The sequence below is a fragment of the Carcharodon carcharias genome, chromosome 3, assembly GCF_017639515.1.
Source record: "Carcharodon carcharias isolate sCarCar2 chromosome 3, sCarCar2.pri, whole genome shotgun sequence".
NCBI classification, from domain to species: domain Eukaryota; kingdom Metazoa; phylum Chordata; class Chondrichthyes; order Lamniformes; family Lamnidae; genus Carcharodon; species Carcharodon carcharias.
The window spans coordinates 157,234,191-157,252,204 of record NC_054469.1 but is presented as its reverse complement, the minus strand read 5'-3'; the positions used below and the strand labels follow the sequence as shown (position 1 = coordinate 157,252,204).

The window sequence follows — 18,014 nt, the reverse complement described above, 5'->3', positions numbered from 1 at the left end:
CATCTATTATCCCAAAAGTGAAATAACTTGTAGATCACGTTTCCAAATTGTCAAAACATCCAAGCGTTTGTCAAAAGAAGTTTTCCTTTGAGCAGAGATGCTCCCTGTGGCACTGACTGATTTTGTTCTTGTGAACAGTGATAGATAGTGCCAATGACGTCAGAATTTTGCCATGCATTATACAATGACTGCCTACTGCCTGACCTGCTGATTATCTCCGGCATTTTCTGTATTTATTTCAGATTTCCAGCGTCTGCAGTATACTTTCACTTTTGCATTATACAGTCCCTGTTTATCTTCTGCCAGATAATATTCAGCAAAAATTCAAATTAACCTGTCAGAAAATCTTAACATTCATATGTGGTCCAAACTGTTACACTGAAATGTCGGATTTGGGAAAAAAATATTTATGACAATTCCAGAAACTGGGTATCTAAACTGCTTAATTTTATTTTGATAATTGATTTGAATCAGTCATTGTCGTGCAGAATAAATTTACCCACAATTAGCGCAAAATAAAGTATCTAACTCACCAATAGAAAGCAGGAGTTCAAGTGAAAATTAATTAATTCGCCCATTCACTGGGATAAAAATCCATTGCTGCCAATATTAAATGCAGCAAGTTTCGTGCGCATGATTTTGTGGGGGCATATTGTGAACCATTGCTTTCTCGGTAAATAGCTTTATGCATCGGATTTTCCCTCTCCTCCTCAATAGTTGTTAGGTGCAGCTTGTATCTGCTTTGCTTGGCTTCTGGAAATATGAAGTGCTGTGGGAATCCTGGGAGCTGGTGATGTCAGGCTAGGTTGGGTCATTTGAAGGTTAGCAGCCTGGGTAGGGTTCAGAGAAAGTTCACTTGCATATATTAGGCAATTCAATCTTTTACTGTGCTTGTGTGACATAAGGAGTAGGAAGTAAGCTGGTCAAAAGCAGGACGAGCCATTTTGGAAAACAAGAGGGGTGAGCGGAGCTATTTTTGCGGCTGCAGATTTGTATCGTTCAAATTGTGCCAGGGATCGGGAGATTTCCGCGGGTCCCACAGAGCCAAGAGCGAAAGAGACTCTCAGCGAAAGGGCAGCTGCCAAGGCTGAATATTAGGCAGCTTGACTTCCCCACTCCTCCCCTTCACCCTCTCTCTTTTTGAATTGAGCGCCGTATCTGACTTTGGGGGAAAAATGGTAAACGATCATTTGGATCAATTACAGGCTTTTAGTTGTGTTGTCTGTCATAATTCATGATTCTGCTCTGGGAAAAAGACCAACAGCTCTTACGTGCCAAGAAAAAGAGGGCAGGAAAAAAAAATATAAGGGCAGAGTTTTGATGGGAGTTCGAACAACTTTTTCTTTGCAAATTTGCCCACACCTAGAGAGAGAGGAGAAACACTTTTCTTCGCAGGTTGTGGACAGCCTGTCGTCATGTTTGACTGTATGGATGTTCTCGCAGTCAGCCCTGGGCAAATGCTGGATTTCTACACTCCGAGCCCGTCCTCTTGCATGTTGCAAGAGAAAGCTCTGACTGCATGCTTCAATGGACTGACACACAGGGACTGGCAACAGAGGCACAGCACTCAATGTAGGTCTCTTTATCATTATTATTCATAATGTATATGATAGAAACTCTTGCGTTTTCTCTCTTTATTATCTTCTAAGTACAACTCCCTCCCCTCACATGTCCCTGAACTGGTGTGTTTAGTTGTGACCGGTATTAATCTCCGTCAGTGCTTTGCCGTGGCAGGCAGGAGCTCTGACAGTGCTGAAAAGTAACTGGATACTTTTGTCACTTCAACTCTTCGCACATATTTTGAACTATGTGCCGAGGAATGCAGTTGCTAAACAGTGGCACGGGCGCTAAAAGTGAGGAAAGACACAAGAATGGCAAACACGACCCTCACTCTGTGCTGCTGTTTGGGTAGGGCAGGAGCTGAGAGGTGCCTCCGTCTGTGGCTGGCCATAATAAATCTCCAGCAGTCCCTCCTCAGCTGTCTGTCTGCAGCACCCTGAACATTTGCAAGGGAAGTGTCACTTTTATTCATTCATTTTCACCGGTTATTAATTATTATTATTATTTTTAATTGCTGGCGTGGTATTGAAGCAGAATAGGGACAGTTTTGCACTGCAGTTCGGGGTATGGGGAGGTCTTATTTTTTATTATATTCAATGACGCTAAGTATTATTTCATGGTCGTGTTTCCTCTCTTGTAAAATCAAACTGTTAAAAAAACAAATAAAGCATTAACTGCGCTTGAAGAGGAAAACAAATAAGGATTTTACTTTATCAGAAGCCAAATTGTCAGTTTCTGGTCCCGTAACCCGAGAATTGCGGATAAAAGATTCGTCCCAAGCAGAAATGACCAGAGTCTTCACCTCACTTCAATTATAAACAGACAAACATCAAATTTGTTTTTATTTTTTTTTTGCTTTTTGCTTCGAGCATCTTTACTCGAGTATTTGGGGTTTTTTTCCGTTCGATTTGCCAGGACACTTCCTTCATTTGTCGAATGTCATTTTCAGTGTGCCGATCCCTTCGTTTATTCACATCAAAATATTTAATTATTTGATTCTTCTTCGACATCCTATTGCAATAAGATTCAAACGGCTATCGTGGTTTCTCCTCTACCCGCCAAAAATAACCTCTTATGCTTTGAACATCGTTGTCTTTCTATTATGAGCTCCCTTTTGAGGAAAGTTGGTGCTTTTGCATGTAAATCGGGAAAACAAAATTTGAGGCGTCTATGTTACAATTTACAGATAGCAACCAAGACAAGGCTGGGCTGTGGAATGATGGTTTTATTGTAACTTAGTGCATAAGGAGCAGCTTCAGTACAAGAGCGGATTATGTAGGGTAAATCTGGAGGTAATATTGTCTCCTGAGTACCAGTGACCACAGACCCCAGTATTTCCTGGTCCTGCTGTTCCTCATTAAGCACTTTGTGGCTGTGTTTATTAATGGCTAACAGAGACTGCAGATTGATTGCGTTGACCTGCCACATATCTGAAAAACCTTTTTTTGATTGTGCCAGTGTAATGAAAAGGAGATTGAGGGAGCTGACAATACTAAGGTTTTAGTAATGTAATAATGTTGTAAGAGACACTTAAATTACCTGTTTGATGTACATTCAGCAATTTCAGCTGTTAAAGAAAAAAAAAAATCAATCCATGGTACAGTAACTTGTCCCCTGTGTGCTGAGAGCAGCTGTACACTGCTTTCCTTAAGCACTTTTCACTTCAAAGTTTTATGGGAATATCTCAGTATTTTTAAGGTTTAATGAAGTTAATAAAATGAAAATTGATGCAAATATAACTTAATTCCATTATGATTTTAGTGCAGAAACAGCCCATTCTTGCTTTTTGAGGTTTCTCTACATCAAATTATTAATTCATTGTGCGATTGCAACTATTTAAGCACGATCATTCGATCTGGAGTAAGTATTGTATATAACCAAAACACCACAGGTATCTCATATAAATGGGATACAATGGGGTGGAAATTTGTCTCAAGAAGGGATGCAAAAGGGGCAGTATCAGATTAGCCGCCTGTAATACACAGTGCCTAACATTGAATTCCATTGACTGCAATGGAACTGCAATTTTCAATTTACAGATAGTATTCAGAGAAATGCAAAGCAAAACAAAGCTGGGCTGTGGAACAATGGTTTTATAGTAACTTACTGCAGAAGGAATACTTCCAGTATAAGAGCAGCTTATGAAGGGTAAGTCTGGAGGTAATATTGCCTCATGAATTCCAGTGACCACAGACCTTCATATTTCCTGGTCTGCTGTTCCTCATTAGCCCAGCCTTGTCTTGGTTTGTAAATCCGTTTTGTGCCACAGTCTAAGATGACAAATTTCTAACCCAATGTATTCAGGCTTAAGGAAAATATAAATATGCAGGAGCAGTATCAGTGGACATTAAAGCCTTGGTCAAAGTCTGTTCATCTGCAACTGAGATACACCTTACCTCACCAGTATTGGGTTTTCATTGTTAATTGGTAACGATTACATAGAGCAGTGCTTCCCAAACTTTTTCCTGATGTGACCGCGTTTTAATGCCTCAGATTTAATGTGGCCCCAGAGTGAAAATTCACAGAGGGGAGGAGGTTCGTTGAGCAAGGGACGGGTGGGTGGTGGTGAGCAGTTCACTGGTGGGTGGGGGGAAATATTTCTTGACCAGGGTGGAGGTTTTAAAACTGCAGTGTTTACACTGAAAAAAGTGAAGACGCACCTTTTTACAGGCTGTGGCTGTAGCAGCAATCAAGCCTTGAAGAACAGATGATTAAGCTGAACCCACAGACAGAAAAAAATACTAACATTTAAAGGGGCCTCGCAGCTGTCAAAACTCAGTCCAAGCTCCATGGCCACCATTGCTGCCTCGGAGGACCCACAGTTTGGAATCCCCTGACGCAGAGTTAAAAAATCTTGACTCTCAATGTTGCTCAGAAACCATCCACTAGGAGGTGTGTTATCTAGCCCAAATGACTGTCCCACAGATGCTTTCTCCCTACCTGTGGGTAAGTGTTTGGTTTCTGCTCAGTAGCCTCTCATGGTGGGAATGCTGAGATAAACCAGTCAGTGCTTGGGTATCACAAGTGCTTGAAAGATTATTTCCAAGGTTTATGGTATCAGTATTTTTGGGGCTTCAAAATGATGAGCTGCTGCAATATCAAGTGCTTATAAACAAGAATGTGGCATTAAAAGTATTTGTGTGACAGGATGTTTACTCTTTTTCTGTGATCTCATACTTATTCATGTGGTAGGATGTATGGCTTGTACTCTATGTTAACTCCGCCTATGGTTGAAAACAGGTAACTGTTGTGTAAGTGGTCATCAATAGATTAAATTAAATGAGCAATTGGATTGACTGAATGAGCCAGCATGAATATATTCCAAAATTGTGCTCCCTAAATTGATGGTGATTTCTCGATGATAATAGGGAGCATATTTTATGTTAGAATGGGAGACCTATTCTGGCATAAATCATCCTGAACATTCATTATTACTGTAATGATTAAAGAGTGGCAATAATAGTTCTATTCATTATTGTTAGAATTTCCAAATCTTGATATTTTTATTAAAGAAGCTACCTTGCAAAGATTGAATTATTATTTAAAATCAGATTCTACCACAATTATGAAAAATTAAGTTGAATTTTGTGTAATATCGCAACTAATTTAAAAGAAAAAAATCAACAAAATACTGCTTGTCTCTGTTTCAGACCCCTCATTGTGGAATCGAATAAGTCCAAGATGCTGCATTTGTAAATTCTTATTCCCTCTTCCTAGCCCCAAACCCCAATCACCCCAACTTCATAACTTTGATTACCAAGGCAGCATATTCTGCAAAACACAATCATCTCATTTCCTCAGTTGACCCCATAGGTGACCTAGACAGAGTCCAGGTTGCAACCTTAAGTAAGTGGAATCCAATGAAACTTAACAATTTGACAGTGCATTATGGAAAATGTTTTAGAAGGTAATCTTGAAATGTGTGAGGTTTTAGTTTTTTAGATTGTATTTGAAGGTTGAGAGGGTAGCTTTCTTTAATACTCCTTTTCATGAACTTCAGTTCATCTTTGTCTGACACTCAGCGACTGACAATTTGTGAGTTGTATGACTATATCAGCCTCAAAATGAAATGAGGATGCAATTTCCAATGTTTTGTCATCATAAAAGCACTGGGTTTTCACCAGTGTCACACCTCACTGAATTTAGATCAGGCTTTATAGTATCTTAAAGGAGGTCTTGTGCTGCAGTGGGTAATGTCCCTGCCTCTGAGTCAGAAGCTCCAGGATTGAATCCTGCTTCTGGGTTTCATGGCCAGAGAAGGTGCATTCATAACATGGCCAAACAGGTTGATTATCGACATATAAATCCTTCCGATATGCGTATGGCAATTAGTAGGAGTGGAAGGCTCTCCTGGTCAGCTATTCTTGATGTGGAATGGCATGCCTCAACTTATAGCCACTGATGACAGGCTGGTGACCTGTTCCAGGAAAAACTAGCTATGGGAACAGACATAAGCATGAGCTTTGCCTCATGTTTCACTAGATGTGTAAAGCTTCTTAATTATAATATCTCAGCACCTTAGGAGAAAGGCTTCATTCAGAATTAAGGACTGTTTGGCTAATTTTGCTGTAACTTTTAGTTTATCAATAGCTGCAATGGGTGAAGAATTGATCTGTTTTTCTGTTTAATTTGATAGCACCCAGTATGTGCTTGTTTGTATGACAGAAAGCATGTGTGTTAGGTGATTGATGTTCAAAGGGTTATTGTTTCTCTAAAACAAATATGTTTCACATTATAACAGCGCAGGCTAGAAAGTGACATGAATGAAGAACTGTGATTGAGGGTCGTGTGTATTGCATCACATAGAATGTGAATTAGATGCGTAAACTACTGGGATGGGATGGGATTAACGTCAGAGGCGATTGTCATTATTTAATCAGCTTAGAGGCTTTCTATTCAGGGGTACATATGTGAAAATCATTAGTCAATATGTTGAACAGCCATGACGCACAGTGTTTTAAAAAAAATTCAGGATACTGATTTGACATTGGTATTTAATTATAAAAATGCGGGGAACTGCTGGCACTGAGCCAGATAGTCAGAGCTCTCCTTTATAACTAAACACATGCGCATTATCGAGATAATACACTAGAACGTGATATTATTTATGTTTCTGACAAGCTATATTAGTGACAGATGTGTGTGCTGCAGTGGACTGATTGTCAGTCATACCAGTTAACATACAGAAATTGCAACAATTACATTAAAAGAAAGCAAATAAAATGTTGGGTGCTTATTTTGCAATTACTGTTAAAATTGTTTTCTTTTTAAATATTCATCCACAGGATGTAGGCATCACTGGCAAATTTGTTGTCCATCCCGAGTTGCTTTTGAGAACGTGGTGGTGAATTGTTTACTTAAGCTGCTACAGTCCATGTGGTAAAGGCGATCCCACAATGTTTTTGGTTTGAGCTCCAGGACTTTTATCTAGGGACTATGTAAGAATGATGATTTATTTCCAAGATAAGATGGTGTGCGATCTGGAGGGGACCTTAGAGGTGGCGGTGTTCCTATCCATCTCCTGCCCTTGTCTTCCTAGGTGTTAGAAGTTGTAGGTTTAGGAGATGCTGTTCAAGAAGCCTTGGTGATATGCTGTGGGCATCTTATGAATGGTTTCCTCTACAGCCATGTTATGCCAGTGGTGGAGAGAGTGTATGTTTAAGATGGTGCTTGGGGCGCCAATCAAATGTGTTGCTTTGGCCTGGATGGCATTGAGCATTTTGAATGGTTTTGGAGTTGCACTCATCCAGACAATTAGAGAGTATTCCGTCACATGGGAGGTGAGTTACTTGCCACAGAAAACCCAAGCCTCTTAACTGCTGGTGTAGCCACAGTATTTATGTGGCTGGTCCAGTTATGTTTCTGGTCAGTGGTGACCCCAAAATGTTGATAGTGGGGAATTTGACTATGGTAATGCCATTGAATGTCAAAGGGAGGTTGTTACACTCTTTCTTGTTGGAGCTGGTCATTGCCTGCCACTTGTGTGACATGTATGTTACTTGCTAATTATACACTCAAGCCTAGGTGTGTGTGTGGTAGTGTTATCACCTTCAAGTTGCTGACAAATTTTGTTGGCCAAACTGACACTTTTGCAAGGTAAAAGTGGCCCAGTGAGTTTAATTGCAATGGTGACAATCAAACAAATTCACTTAGTGCTTGTTTTCTTCAAAAATTATATGATTTGCTGTTCCAGCCAACCGTCCTCTGGTCTGTCGAGCATGCTTTAAACAACTTATTCGGGAACGGCCCCAGCAAATTTTTACTTGTAAATGTTTGTGTCTGGATGGAAATAATTCTGTACTATTTAGTTCACATTGTTAAACTTTGGATATTTAAATTGTAATTTGAATGAATTTCTCCTATGCTTAAATGACAATGATGTTATTTTGTAATGTAGTATCAGGAGGAAAGGCAACCCAAAGGAAAGGTATGTCTAAGGCTATTTGTCAGCTCACTTATTCAATGTTGTCACTAGGTTTATTAAGTAAATTGATGCGGAAATATTTTATGGTGCATTCACTCTCCACAAATTGAGGCTTACAGTGTGAAGCCAAAACCTTAATGTATCATAAGCTAAGATTGGAGTGGAAATTGGTATGAAGGCTCCAATTGATTCAAAAACAAAGCAGGGTGAACTCCCTCCTCTATTGACACAGGAATCATGCTGCATTTACACAATCACTGCACATTGGTGTGCGACAAAAGTGCTTTGCCCCAATGTAGCAGTTATGGTCTAACTGCCTCAATGGTCTCTGCTACTTTTAATTCATCACCTCTAATTACTTCAAACACTGGATGGTAATCACCAATATATCACCCTCATGTTAAATAGCACAAAGACGCAACCTGAGGTTGGCAGGACGAAGTCTATTATTACATTGCTGGGTAGTTTTCACAGCTGAAGTGGACATAGGATGAAAATTTGATGTGCCTACCATTACGCTTTATTGAAATCCTCATGACAATGCTGGTATTGTGTTGTAATTATGGAACAGCACTGGGAAACATCTACTTCTAGCATGAGAGTTCTTTTTGTGAGAATCTTGCTTGCATTCTGGAATTTCAAAGAATTAATGGAAGCACTCTCAGCATAGATAGAGACTGCTCTTGTAATATAATTTAGAATTGGCTCGGGGCGAAAAGAGAGGGGCCATGGGAGTTGGATGCACTCAGAGCTCACATTGTAGGCACCTCCTCACTCATTGAGGGTTTGAAGCTGGTTATTCATGGTTGCTACAACAACTTATAAATTATTAGCAGCATTTAAGAATGGACCAAACCAAAAGACATACATATTTTTCAGACAAGTATCTTTTGCTATATTTTGTAAGTGAACTCTTGCTGTATATCAAAAGCCGCTTTGTAATTGTGCTGTTTGCAACTATTAAAGCTGTAGGGATGATAATTTGATTTGGGGCCAGATGGATGAAAGACTACCAGACAAATGGAGGATTCAAAAATGGCAATTATGTAATAGGTGGGTTTAAAGTTGAAAATTACAATAGTCATACCCCTCTCTCTCTCTCTCTCTCTCTGAAGTGCAATCCTTAATATCACTTTCTGGTTGTATCTTATGCAGTTCAGTGATGGAGATTCTGGTGACTTGGGTAGGAATAATATAGAAATTAATCTCTTGAACAAAATAGCTGATATATAACTTTGCTGTGTTAATTCAGCCTTTGCATTTGAAACCTCAAAAATTGCAGTGAATATATATTTTTTTCTATACAAAGCATTAGAAAATAGAATTTTGATTTGTACCTTTAGGCTAAATAGGTTTCACAAAATTCAGATTTGATTGCTTGTTGGAATCACTGATCATTCATACAGCGCATTGTGTACATCCAAGTGTCTACAACATACTTTCCAATGGAAAGTCCCAAACCTCAGCTAAAAAAACTCCTTAAGATGGAAAGTAAAGCATGCAAATGGATATTACTTAAACTGACTACAGTTATATGATGAACAGTTGGATCGATGTTTTACTTACTTGCTTGCTTACAGATGAACTAAAAGAATAAGCATGTAAGAAAGGGCAATGAGTGCTTCATATTATGAATATTTAATTTTCTTTTTTTTTACAATGCTTGGCTTTTGATGTTTATCAATTCAAGCTGCAGACCATGCCTGTTTGGAATTAGCCATACTAGCAGGGTAACAAGTGTGATCAAACAGCTCCTTACAGGGCTGACAACTGACATTGCCAATTGACTCAGTGTTAAGCGAGCAATGCCAGCATCAGCGCTGACCTATGAACATCTGAATTATTGAATCATACCTAGTGACTGAAACATATAGCTCAGTCTATCACTCTGGAATTCTTTGCAAGGATAGACAGACAATTTTCATCTTTTCTCTTCCCAATTTTCCAGAAAAGCTCATTTGATTAATAACTTCTTTTCCATTTGATTTGAGATCTTTTACTTTGCTTTCTTTCCTCAAGTCAGCCACTCACATCAATATGTTCCTCTTGGGATGGGCTGGTCTAGACTTATCAACACTTTCACAGAAATCTCGATACATTGTTGCCCCAAGAAGGTGGCTTTAACAATGTGGATAGGGATCCCTTTACAGCCAATTTTCTTCTATTTTCCCACTTTCCAACCCTCCCTCCCAGTTTGCTGCCAGATGTCTCATCAGGACCTGGAAAGGAAGCACACCCTAAACCCTTTAGGAAGTCGGTGTGCAAACATTATTAATGACTGCATCTCAAGCTCCGTCTCCTAGTTAAAGTTCAGTATTTTGTTGTTGTAGCCAGCTGGTAGCCACTCCTAACTAGTATTCCTGGTGATGTGATTCTGTGTAGCTTTGTTTTAAGATAATATAATGACCCCCCCTTCCCCCATTCTAAAACTAGGTCCATTCTGTCTATCTTTGTAGAACCTTGCTCACTTGTATCATTACTGTGTCCATTTACAAATTAAATGATTAGAACAATTTTGTTTCGTGGCAGAGGTGTCACTTTGGTTAAAGTAACTTTGTTTCATTCACATCCCCAGCTTTATTACATTGTAAACATTTAACTGATCAATGTGCTCTTGGAGACCAGCAGAGATTTGTGACTCTTACGCTTATTTGCTTTCTGTCAGTTAGCTAAGGGTCATCATTTGATCAAAATTTTGAGAACTGCCAAATAAGCTAATTTTGGAGTCATATTGTGTGCACCTGCTTCAAAAACAGTTCAGACCCATGTATTTGAACCATGTATCACAGAGACCCTGATCCCAGCAGCACTGCATAGGCAGACCTGTGTGCATGCCTGGGTCAAACATACCGACTGTGGGTCATTGGCAGTTCACCGAGTCAGGTCTGGTAAGCGGCAAATACCTACTTCTTTAAAGAGCTTAAGCTCCTTCACTGCCTGCTCACAAAAAAAAATTGACATTCTCCCAAGAAAAATGTAACCTGAACACTTCTTGAAACTATAAGCTTGGTTTAGTGTCAGAACTAAGCATGGTTCTCTTTCAAGGCACATACACATGAAATTTATAGTGAACGAACTAATAGGATTTATGTGGGGAGAGGGGATAATGAATGAATGTGTGTTGTGAGAGCTGACTGCTTTAATTAGTCTGAGATTCCTTCAATATTTTAGGTTCAAGATTTTTGTTCAAACATTTTTATTGTCCTTTTTATGTGACTTTGGCTCAATTGCCACCTCTGAGTCAGAAGGTTATAGGTTCAAGTACCTCTTCTTGACGTGAGACTAATGATGCAGCACTCAAAGAATGCTTGCTGCATTGTCAGGTGCTCTCTTTTGAATTGGGTGTTAAAGAAGTCCCTGACTGCATGTTCAAGTGGATGTTTGGAGAAGAGTAGTGAGTTCTTTTGACATCCTTCCTCAAGTCAATGGCCTGGAATTTGCAGTCACATTGACAGTGAAACTGTCAGTATTTGCTGAAACTGACAGCAACCTTGTGAATTCACAAATACACAGTTAAACAGAGAAATCTTGAAGTTGCTGTCAGTGATTCTATTCCTCCAGAGAATGCACTGTTGAGGTCCCTCAAGAGTGCAATCCCTAAGCAAGCAGTAATTTCTCAAAAACACTGCTTTACAGAAGGGTCATGAGGACTCGAAACATCAACTCTTTTCTTCTCCGCCGATGCTGCCAGACCTGCTGAGTTTTTCCAGGTAATTCTGTTTTTGTTTTACCACTTTTACACTGTTTATCTTGCTCTAAAAGCCCTTACAAAATATACACTTGCTGAACAAACTTTAAATGCATGTTTAATGGTATACTAACTCCATAATTATTCCTAAACAACTTCACTGGCTCTGAAAAGCTAACACTTTTTTGGAATGTCAAATTTCTCCATCAGATGTTAAGATTCACATTTTTTTTGTTTGTTTGGTCATTTTGATATTTTAGCTTCTATCTAAATCCAATTGTAATCATTTATTTCCATATATGAACTTTTAAGTAAAGGGACTAAGTGCTTTTAAGTTTCTGGTTTGCTGTCTGTGAGTACGCTTCAATGCGATTGGCTGCTTACCCTGTCTGCTGATATTACTATTGCTGTACAGCTGGAGACCCCTTTGCCTTGGGATTAGACTTAATCTGTCAGAAAAGGGGAAATCTGTGCCTCAGAGATCACTAGGGATAGAATAATCCCAGATTTGCACTAAGTGCAATTGTGGGCAGGTAAAACAGCGTTTTGCCTGTTGGCCATAATGGCGGCTTCTCATGACATATCATCCCAAACCTACTGCACTAATTATGCATTCCTGGGAAACACGCCATTTCCATGGTGGGCGGGCTCCAATTCGCCTGCCACGCTATCACTTTGCGGCTTCATCACTCCGGGTCCCACATTTAATGTACAGCCTCACGCATACCTCTCAGTGCTTTCGGTTCAGGACTGCGGCAAATAAGGCTTGGCCCCGAAAGGCAAGAAGACTGCAGTCCCCAGGTTAGTGACACATCCCTCGAGTGCCTTTTGGATGCATTGGAGGCCCGCCGTGATGTCCTGTACCCCCAATCTGTCCACAGAAGGGACAGCAACATTACCACGCTGGCTTGGTAGATGCTGGCAGTGGTGATCAGTGCCAATGCTGCAGGTTGGCCATCCAATGCAGATAGAGGATGAATGATCTCATTCGTGCTGCCAGCGTATGGCAATCATCCCATCACTCTAAACTCACACATTCAAGCTCATCACACATTCACTGGCATTTCACTCACAGCCAGCTCAAGGGACATCACCACTCACTCTCACACACACTCTCATATCTTCATTTGGCCTCATCTCCTCTGGAGACTGCTCAGTCCTCACCATCTTGAGGCCATTTGAGCAGATCAACTTCTGCCCCCACACAAATCCTGGGTTACCCTCCTTCCCCAGTACAGCCCTCATCCTGCAGCCCTTTCCCTTGCCTGACGTCACTTCTCCCCCTTTCCCAAGCAAGTGTTAGCCTTGCAGCCATACAAAGCCACCCCCACTTATGGCTGGTCTGGTAAGTAGAGATCTGCAAGTGAAACCCCCCCCTCCCCCCCCCACTAAAAGTGACGTGGTGCTGTGGGTGAAGCCTGGCCCAGATGACTGTGAGTGCTACCCGAAGCAAGATAGGCAAACAAATCTCGAAGTCCCAAGCAAAATGCAGCCCACCAGGTGCATGTTGCTTATGTACAGTTGTGAAGGCGTGGGTGGACGAGCCAGCGTGGGGGGGATGAGTCCAGCGGGCTAGCCTTGTAATGATATGCAGATGTATTACAATGATGCTCCTGACGTCCGATGGTGGGAAACGTGGTCCGCCATCAATGGGCTGAGCGGATGATCGGAAACTGGTTTCATGAAGTTGTGAAACTAATTTTTGGCCTTATTGCCATATTGTCTGCTCACACCACCGAGCACACCCGACGCCAGCGGGCACAGACGATTCTATCCTAGGGCCAGAATCTTTGGCTCGGCGAGCGGGGGAGGGGCCTGCTTGCCGACAGGTAAAATGACGCGTGGTGACATCAGGTGTGCGTCCTGACGTCGCTGCGCGTCATTCAGATTTTCAGTTTGGCGAGTGCATTCCCGAGTCAGCTGCGTGCCCACCGAACTGCCAAAGACCTATTAAGGCCTTTTAAATATCAGTTAAAACAATAAACTGAGCTGCCCATCCAACCTTAAGGTTGGCGGGCAGACGAAGAGCCCAGGCGGCCTTCGCATTTTTCATGGAACCTCATCCACGGGCGGGGTGAGGTTTCATGAAGGTACTTAAAGTTTTATAAAAAATTTTAATAACATTCATAGACATGCCCCAGCTCATGTGACACTTTCACATGAGGGGACTTGCCTTAAAATTTTTTTTTTCCCTTGTCAAAATTTTCTGAACTTAAGCTAATCTCCCTGAGGCAGCTCTGTGCCTTCGGGAAATTTCTGCGCTCTTTTGCACTCATGCGCGACAGCACGCACTGCCCGACTCAGCCTCCCCCCACCCCGCGCCCACCCGCACAGGGAGCACTCAGTGCTTCCGGGCGCATGTCACGCTGGGCAGGCCTTAATTGGCCCGTCCACGTAAAATAGCAGCACCCAGCCAATCGCAGGCGGCAATCAGCCGCACTCTTACCCATGCCCACTCCCGCCCAACACCCCCGACGGGGAGAAAATTCTCCCCTAAATCTTTGTGGGCAACTTTCTTCAAAGTCACTGGTAAGCACTGTTCCTTCAGTGCTGACTGCAAAAGTTAGCCAATATTGCTTTAAAAAAAAGACTATCTGGTTATTAATCTTGTCGTTGTTTGTAGATTTTCCTATGTGCAAAATGACCAGTATCTTCATGTAACAGTGACAATGCTTCAAAAGTATTGGATTGCGTATGGAATTCTTTGGTAAATTCCTGAGAGAGGTGAGGAGAACATAATGCCTTTAACATAATAAAATGTTTCATACAACAAAATATGGCATTGAGCAACATAAGGAGATATTAGGGCAGATACCAAAAGCTTGATCAAAAAGGTAGATTTTAAAGAGTATTGAAGGAAGTGAGAGAGGTAGACAAAAGGAATGGTTTAGGGAGGAAGTTTCCCGAGGCAAATGAAAGCACCAACACTAATGGAGGCGCAATGAAAATTGGTGATGGTTAAGAGACCAGAATTAGAGGAGTGCAGGTATTTTGGAGATTGGTGGGGCTAGAGGAGATTACAGAGATATGAAGATGCAAAGCAATGGAGGGATTTGAAAACTAAGTTGAGAATTTAAAATCAAGATGTAGCTTAATCAGGCACCAGTTTAGGTGGTCAACACAGGTGTGATGGATGAATGAGATTTGGTGCATGTTAGGAATTGGGCAGCAGAAGTTTGGATGACCTCACGTTTATGGAGGGTGAAATGTGGAAGACTGACCAGGACTACATTGGAATAATCAAGTCTAGAAGGCTGTATATGAGATCAAAAACAAAAATACCTGGAAAAACTCAGCAGGTCTGACAGCATCTGCGGAGATGAATACAGTTAACGTTTTGAGTCCGAATCATTCGGACTCGAAACGTTAACTGTGTTCCTCTCCGCAGATGCTGTCAGACCTGCTGAGTTTTTCCAGGTATTTTTGTTTTTGTTCTAGATTTCCTGCATCCGCAGTATTTTGCTTTTATTTTGCTTTTATCTTATATGAGATCAATTTGGTTGTTCACAATTTGAAATTGATCTTCAGAATGTCTCTGTCATGTTTACTGTCCAAAGGGCATCGTTGCTCCTATAAAATTATTGATGAAATCTTTTCACTTCAGGCGGTAAAGTTATGGCATGATGACATAATTTTGTTATGATGAAGTTGATATTATGCACCTGTCTTTTTCCCAGTTACATTCTGTTATGTAGCGCGTCAAGGATTTTTTATTTCCCAAAGTGACAACAGCCTTCCTTTTAAGAATTTTGGCTGCAAAATATGAATGCCTGGCATCTGTATGTTTTGCGCTACATGTGCTATTTTGGATTCTTGCTGTGTGGGTTGACATTTTAAGTAGGTCATTAGGTGGGCACAGGGCACATGTAGGGTAGGAAGATTATGCCATCAGTCAGTGTGCAGTACTTATTTGACATTTTCGACCTGAATGTTCCTGCTGCTGCCCTCTCTTATTGCATACCCATTTGTGTGAGTTTGAGTAGCAGGAAGGAACCCCCACCCCACTCCAATCCTGTTTAAAGGAATTGTCAACTACTTTCAGCTTAGCCATTGATTGATTTCTGTTAGCTGTCGCTGAATTAGTAGTAGAAGTGTTTGGAAATTTGTACTGCTACTTAAAGTTGGCAGAGCTACAGGGAGGTATGTAAGATGTGGTGAAAGCCTTGGTTCTCACTTGAAGGGCTTTGTTCAGACCTCTTGCTCCTAGTCATGTGTGCTGTAGTTACCATCCATCCTGGCCTGCAGCGAGGCAAAGGGAATGAGAAGAAGCAACACAGAGGAAGAAGCCATTGGCTCTTAGCAAGGAACCATATCCATCTGGCATCTTCAGGGAGCAATTTTCCTACCTCAACCAAAACCTGGAACAGAGGGTTGAATTTTACGCTGGTGGCAGGATCATGCCTCCACTTGGGCGGATCACCCCACTGCCATTTAATGGCTGTTGGGCCTTTAGTTGCCTCAAGTTGGGCCTTCTGCCCCCATCACCTTCAATAGTTGCAAGCTAATCAGAGGAGCGGTCGCCATTTCTTGGATTGCAAGCAGTCCTGAAGAAGAGAAACCAATGAAGCCTGTGGCCATCTTGTCCCGGTAGTAGTGGGGGTTGGGGGGGGGGGGGTGGCGGGGGGGTGTTGCTGCTGTAAAATTCCAGTCAGTGTGTGCAGTGTCTAGATTTCAGCAAGGAGATGCTCACTGAAATCGAACATGTGTTGCAGGCAGATCCATACCATTAGAATAGGGCAAGGACGGTATTGTCAGTGGCTCGAAAGTTAACCGTGGCCATGAACCTCCTTGCTTCGGGCTCCTTCCAGACTGGAGCAGGGGACATCCCCAACACCTTGTAATTCGTTCTCCACTGTTATATAGGGAAGGTGACTGACACTCTGTATCCAAAGGGACCTGAATACATTGCATTCACTCTTTACAGAGTCAAGCAGGCAAAGTGAGCATGTGGCTTTGCAAGGATAGACTGCAGTGAGCCGGCGCCTACTGCAGGCATACTTCCTGCCCTGGCTGCAGGCCACTCATTTGGTGTCTCACCATGTGCAGGCTCTACCTTGAATCTATCCATATTACACACAATGTCAACATCAAAGCTAGTGGCTGCGAGCGTTAAAGCAAGTGATAGTATTCCTTCATCATCAGTCTCTTCCTCTACACGCCTTACTTCAGTACTTGCATCTGACTAAGTTACAATTATTTAGTATCTGAAAAGAGGCACAAGGTGAAGAGGCGAAAGTAAGAGAAGCATGCATATACCATCTTGGGCAAGAGAGGAGGAAATGTGTCATTGAGTGTGGTGTAATGTGTTTAGGTGATGTGTCTGTCATAACTGAATAGCGAGCAGTGATACTTTGTGTGTGTGTGTGTGTGTGTGTGTGTGTGGCTTGCAGCAGTGCTAAGTGTGTGAGGGTGAAGTGAAGCAATGAATGTTAGGTACGAGTTCTAATTGGTAGGGATTTTTGATAAGTGAATGAAATGGGGGAGGTGAATTCAACAGTGAGTGAGGCCAGTGGTTCAGTTATAAACATATGGCATGTTAGGATGAATTCACTGACCTTGACCACTCATGTGAAGGTGTTGAATTTCTTCCTGAACTGCACCAGGTTCCTGGGGCTACAGTGATGGCTATCTGCTCCCACTAACTTTGTAACTTTGTAAAGTTTGTCTGGAGGGTTTCCTGCTCCTGCCCCACCCACCCACAGATAGAGGATCTCTCTCCTCCTGTACACTTACTGCACCAAGGCATCCAGTGCTGCACCAAGGAACCTTGAAGCATGCTCTCTATCTTCTGGCACCATATTCACTCATCTGCTGGTCCGACGCTTTTTCACAGCCACTTCCATCATCTGTTGCAACTGGGATGCACCTTACCTGTAAGTAGTGCAGGCCAGCTTTAAATTTAAACAGTGCAAGCCTCACACTAACTTTGGTGTTTACATTTAAATTAGTGGGCAGCACAAAGTTTTCATGCTGCCTGAATCTGAAGGAATCTAATCTATCAAATTTTGCCCCTATTGATTTACACTGAGATGTGTAATTCTGAGTCATGGGGACAGTCTTTCACTGCTGAGGCGGGCAGCTCGAGTTGGGAAATTTCCCAACTCAATAGACCTGTTTCGGTAGAAAGTGACCCATCAGACCCAGTTCTCGCTCCAGGGTGACAGGGTTGGGATGAATTTAGACCTGCCGCCCCTGGACCCAGATCGGAGGTGACTACAGGGGCTGCTGAGTGCTGAGACAGGCTTGTTAAAAGGACTGCCTTGGTTCTCTGGAACCCTGACCCATTTGTTTTGTTACATTTTAGGCTCACTAGGCATCATCCCTCACATCACCTCACAACCC

General features: G+C 41.8%; 1 protein-coding gene across 4 annotated transcripts in view; it reads left to right on the top strand.

The window, feature by feature from the left end:
• The first annotated feature begins 828 nt into the window (after window positions 1-828).
• Window positions 829-18,014, top strand: part of LOC121276196 (retinoic acid receptor beta-like) — a 290,694-nt gene continuing 273,508 nt past the window's right edge. For 2 of the 4 annotated variants that reach the window (XM_041184326.1, XM_041184324.1), the window contains exon 1: window positions 829-1,572. In XM_041184326.1, coding sequence (XP_041040260.1) covers window positions 1,416-1,572 — 157 coding nt within the window. In that variant the 5' untranslated portion in view covers window positions 829-1,415. The remainder of the gene's footprint in view (window positions 1,573-18,014) is intronic. The other 2 variants (XM_041184327.1, XM_041184328.1) reach the window with 2 other exon arrangements.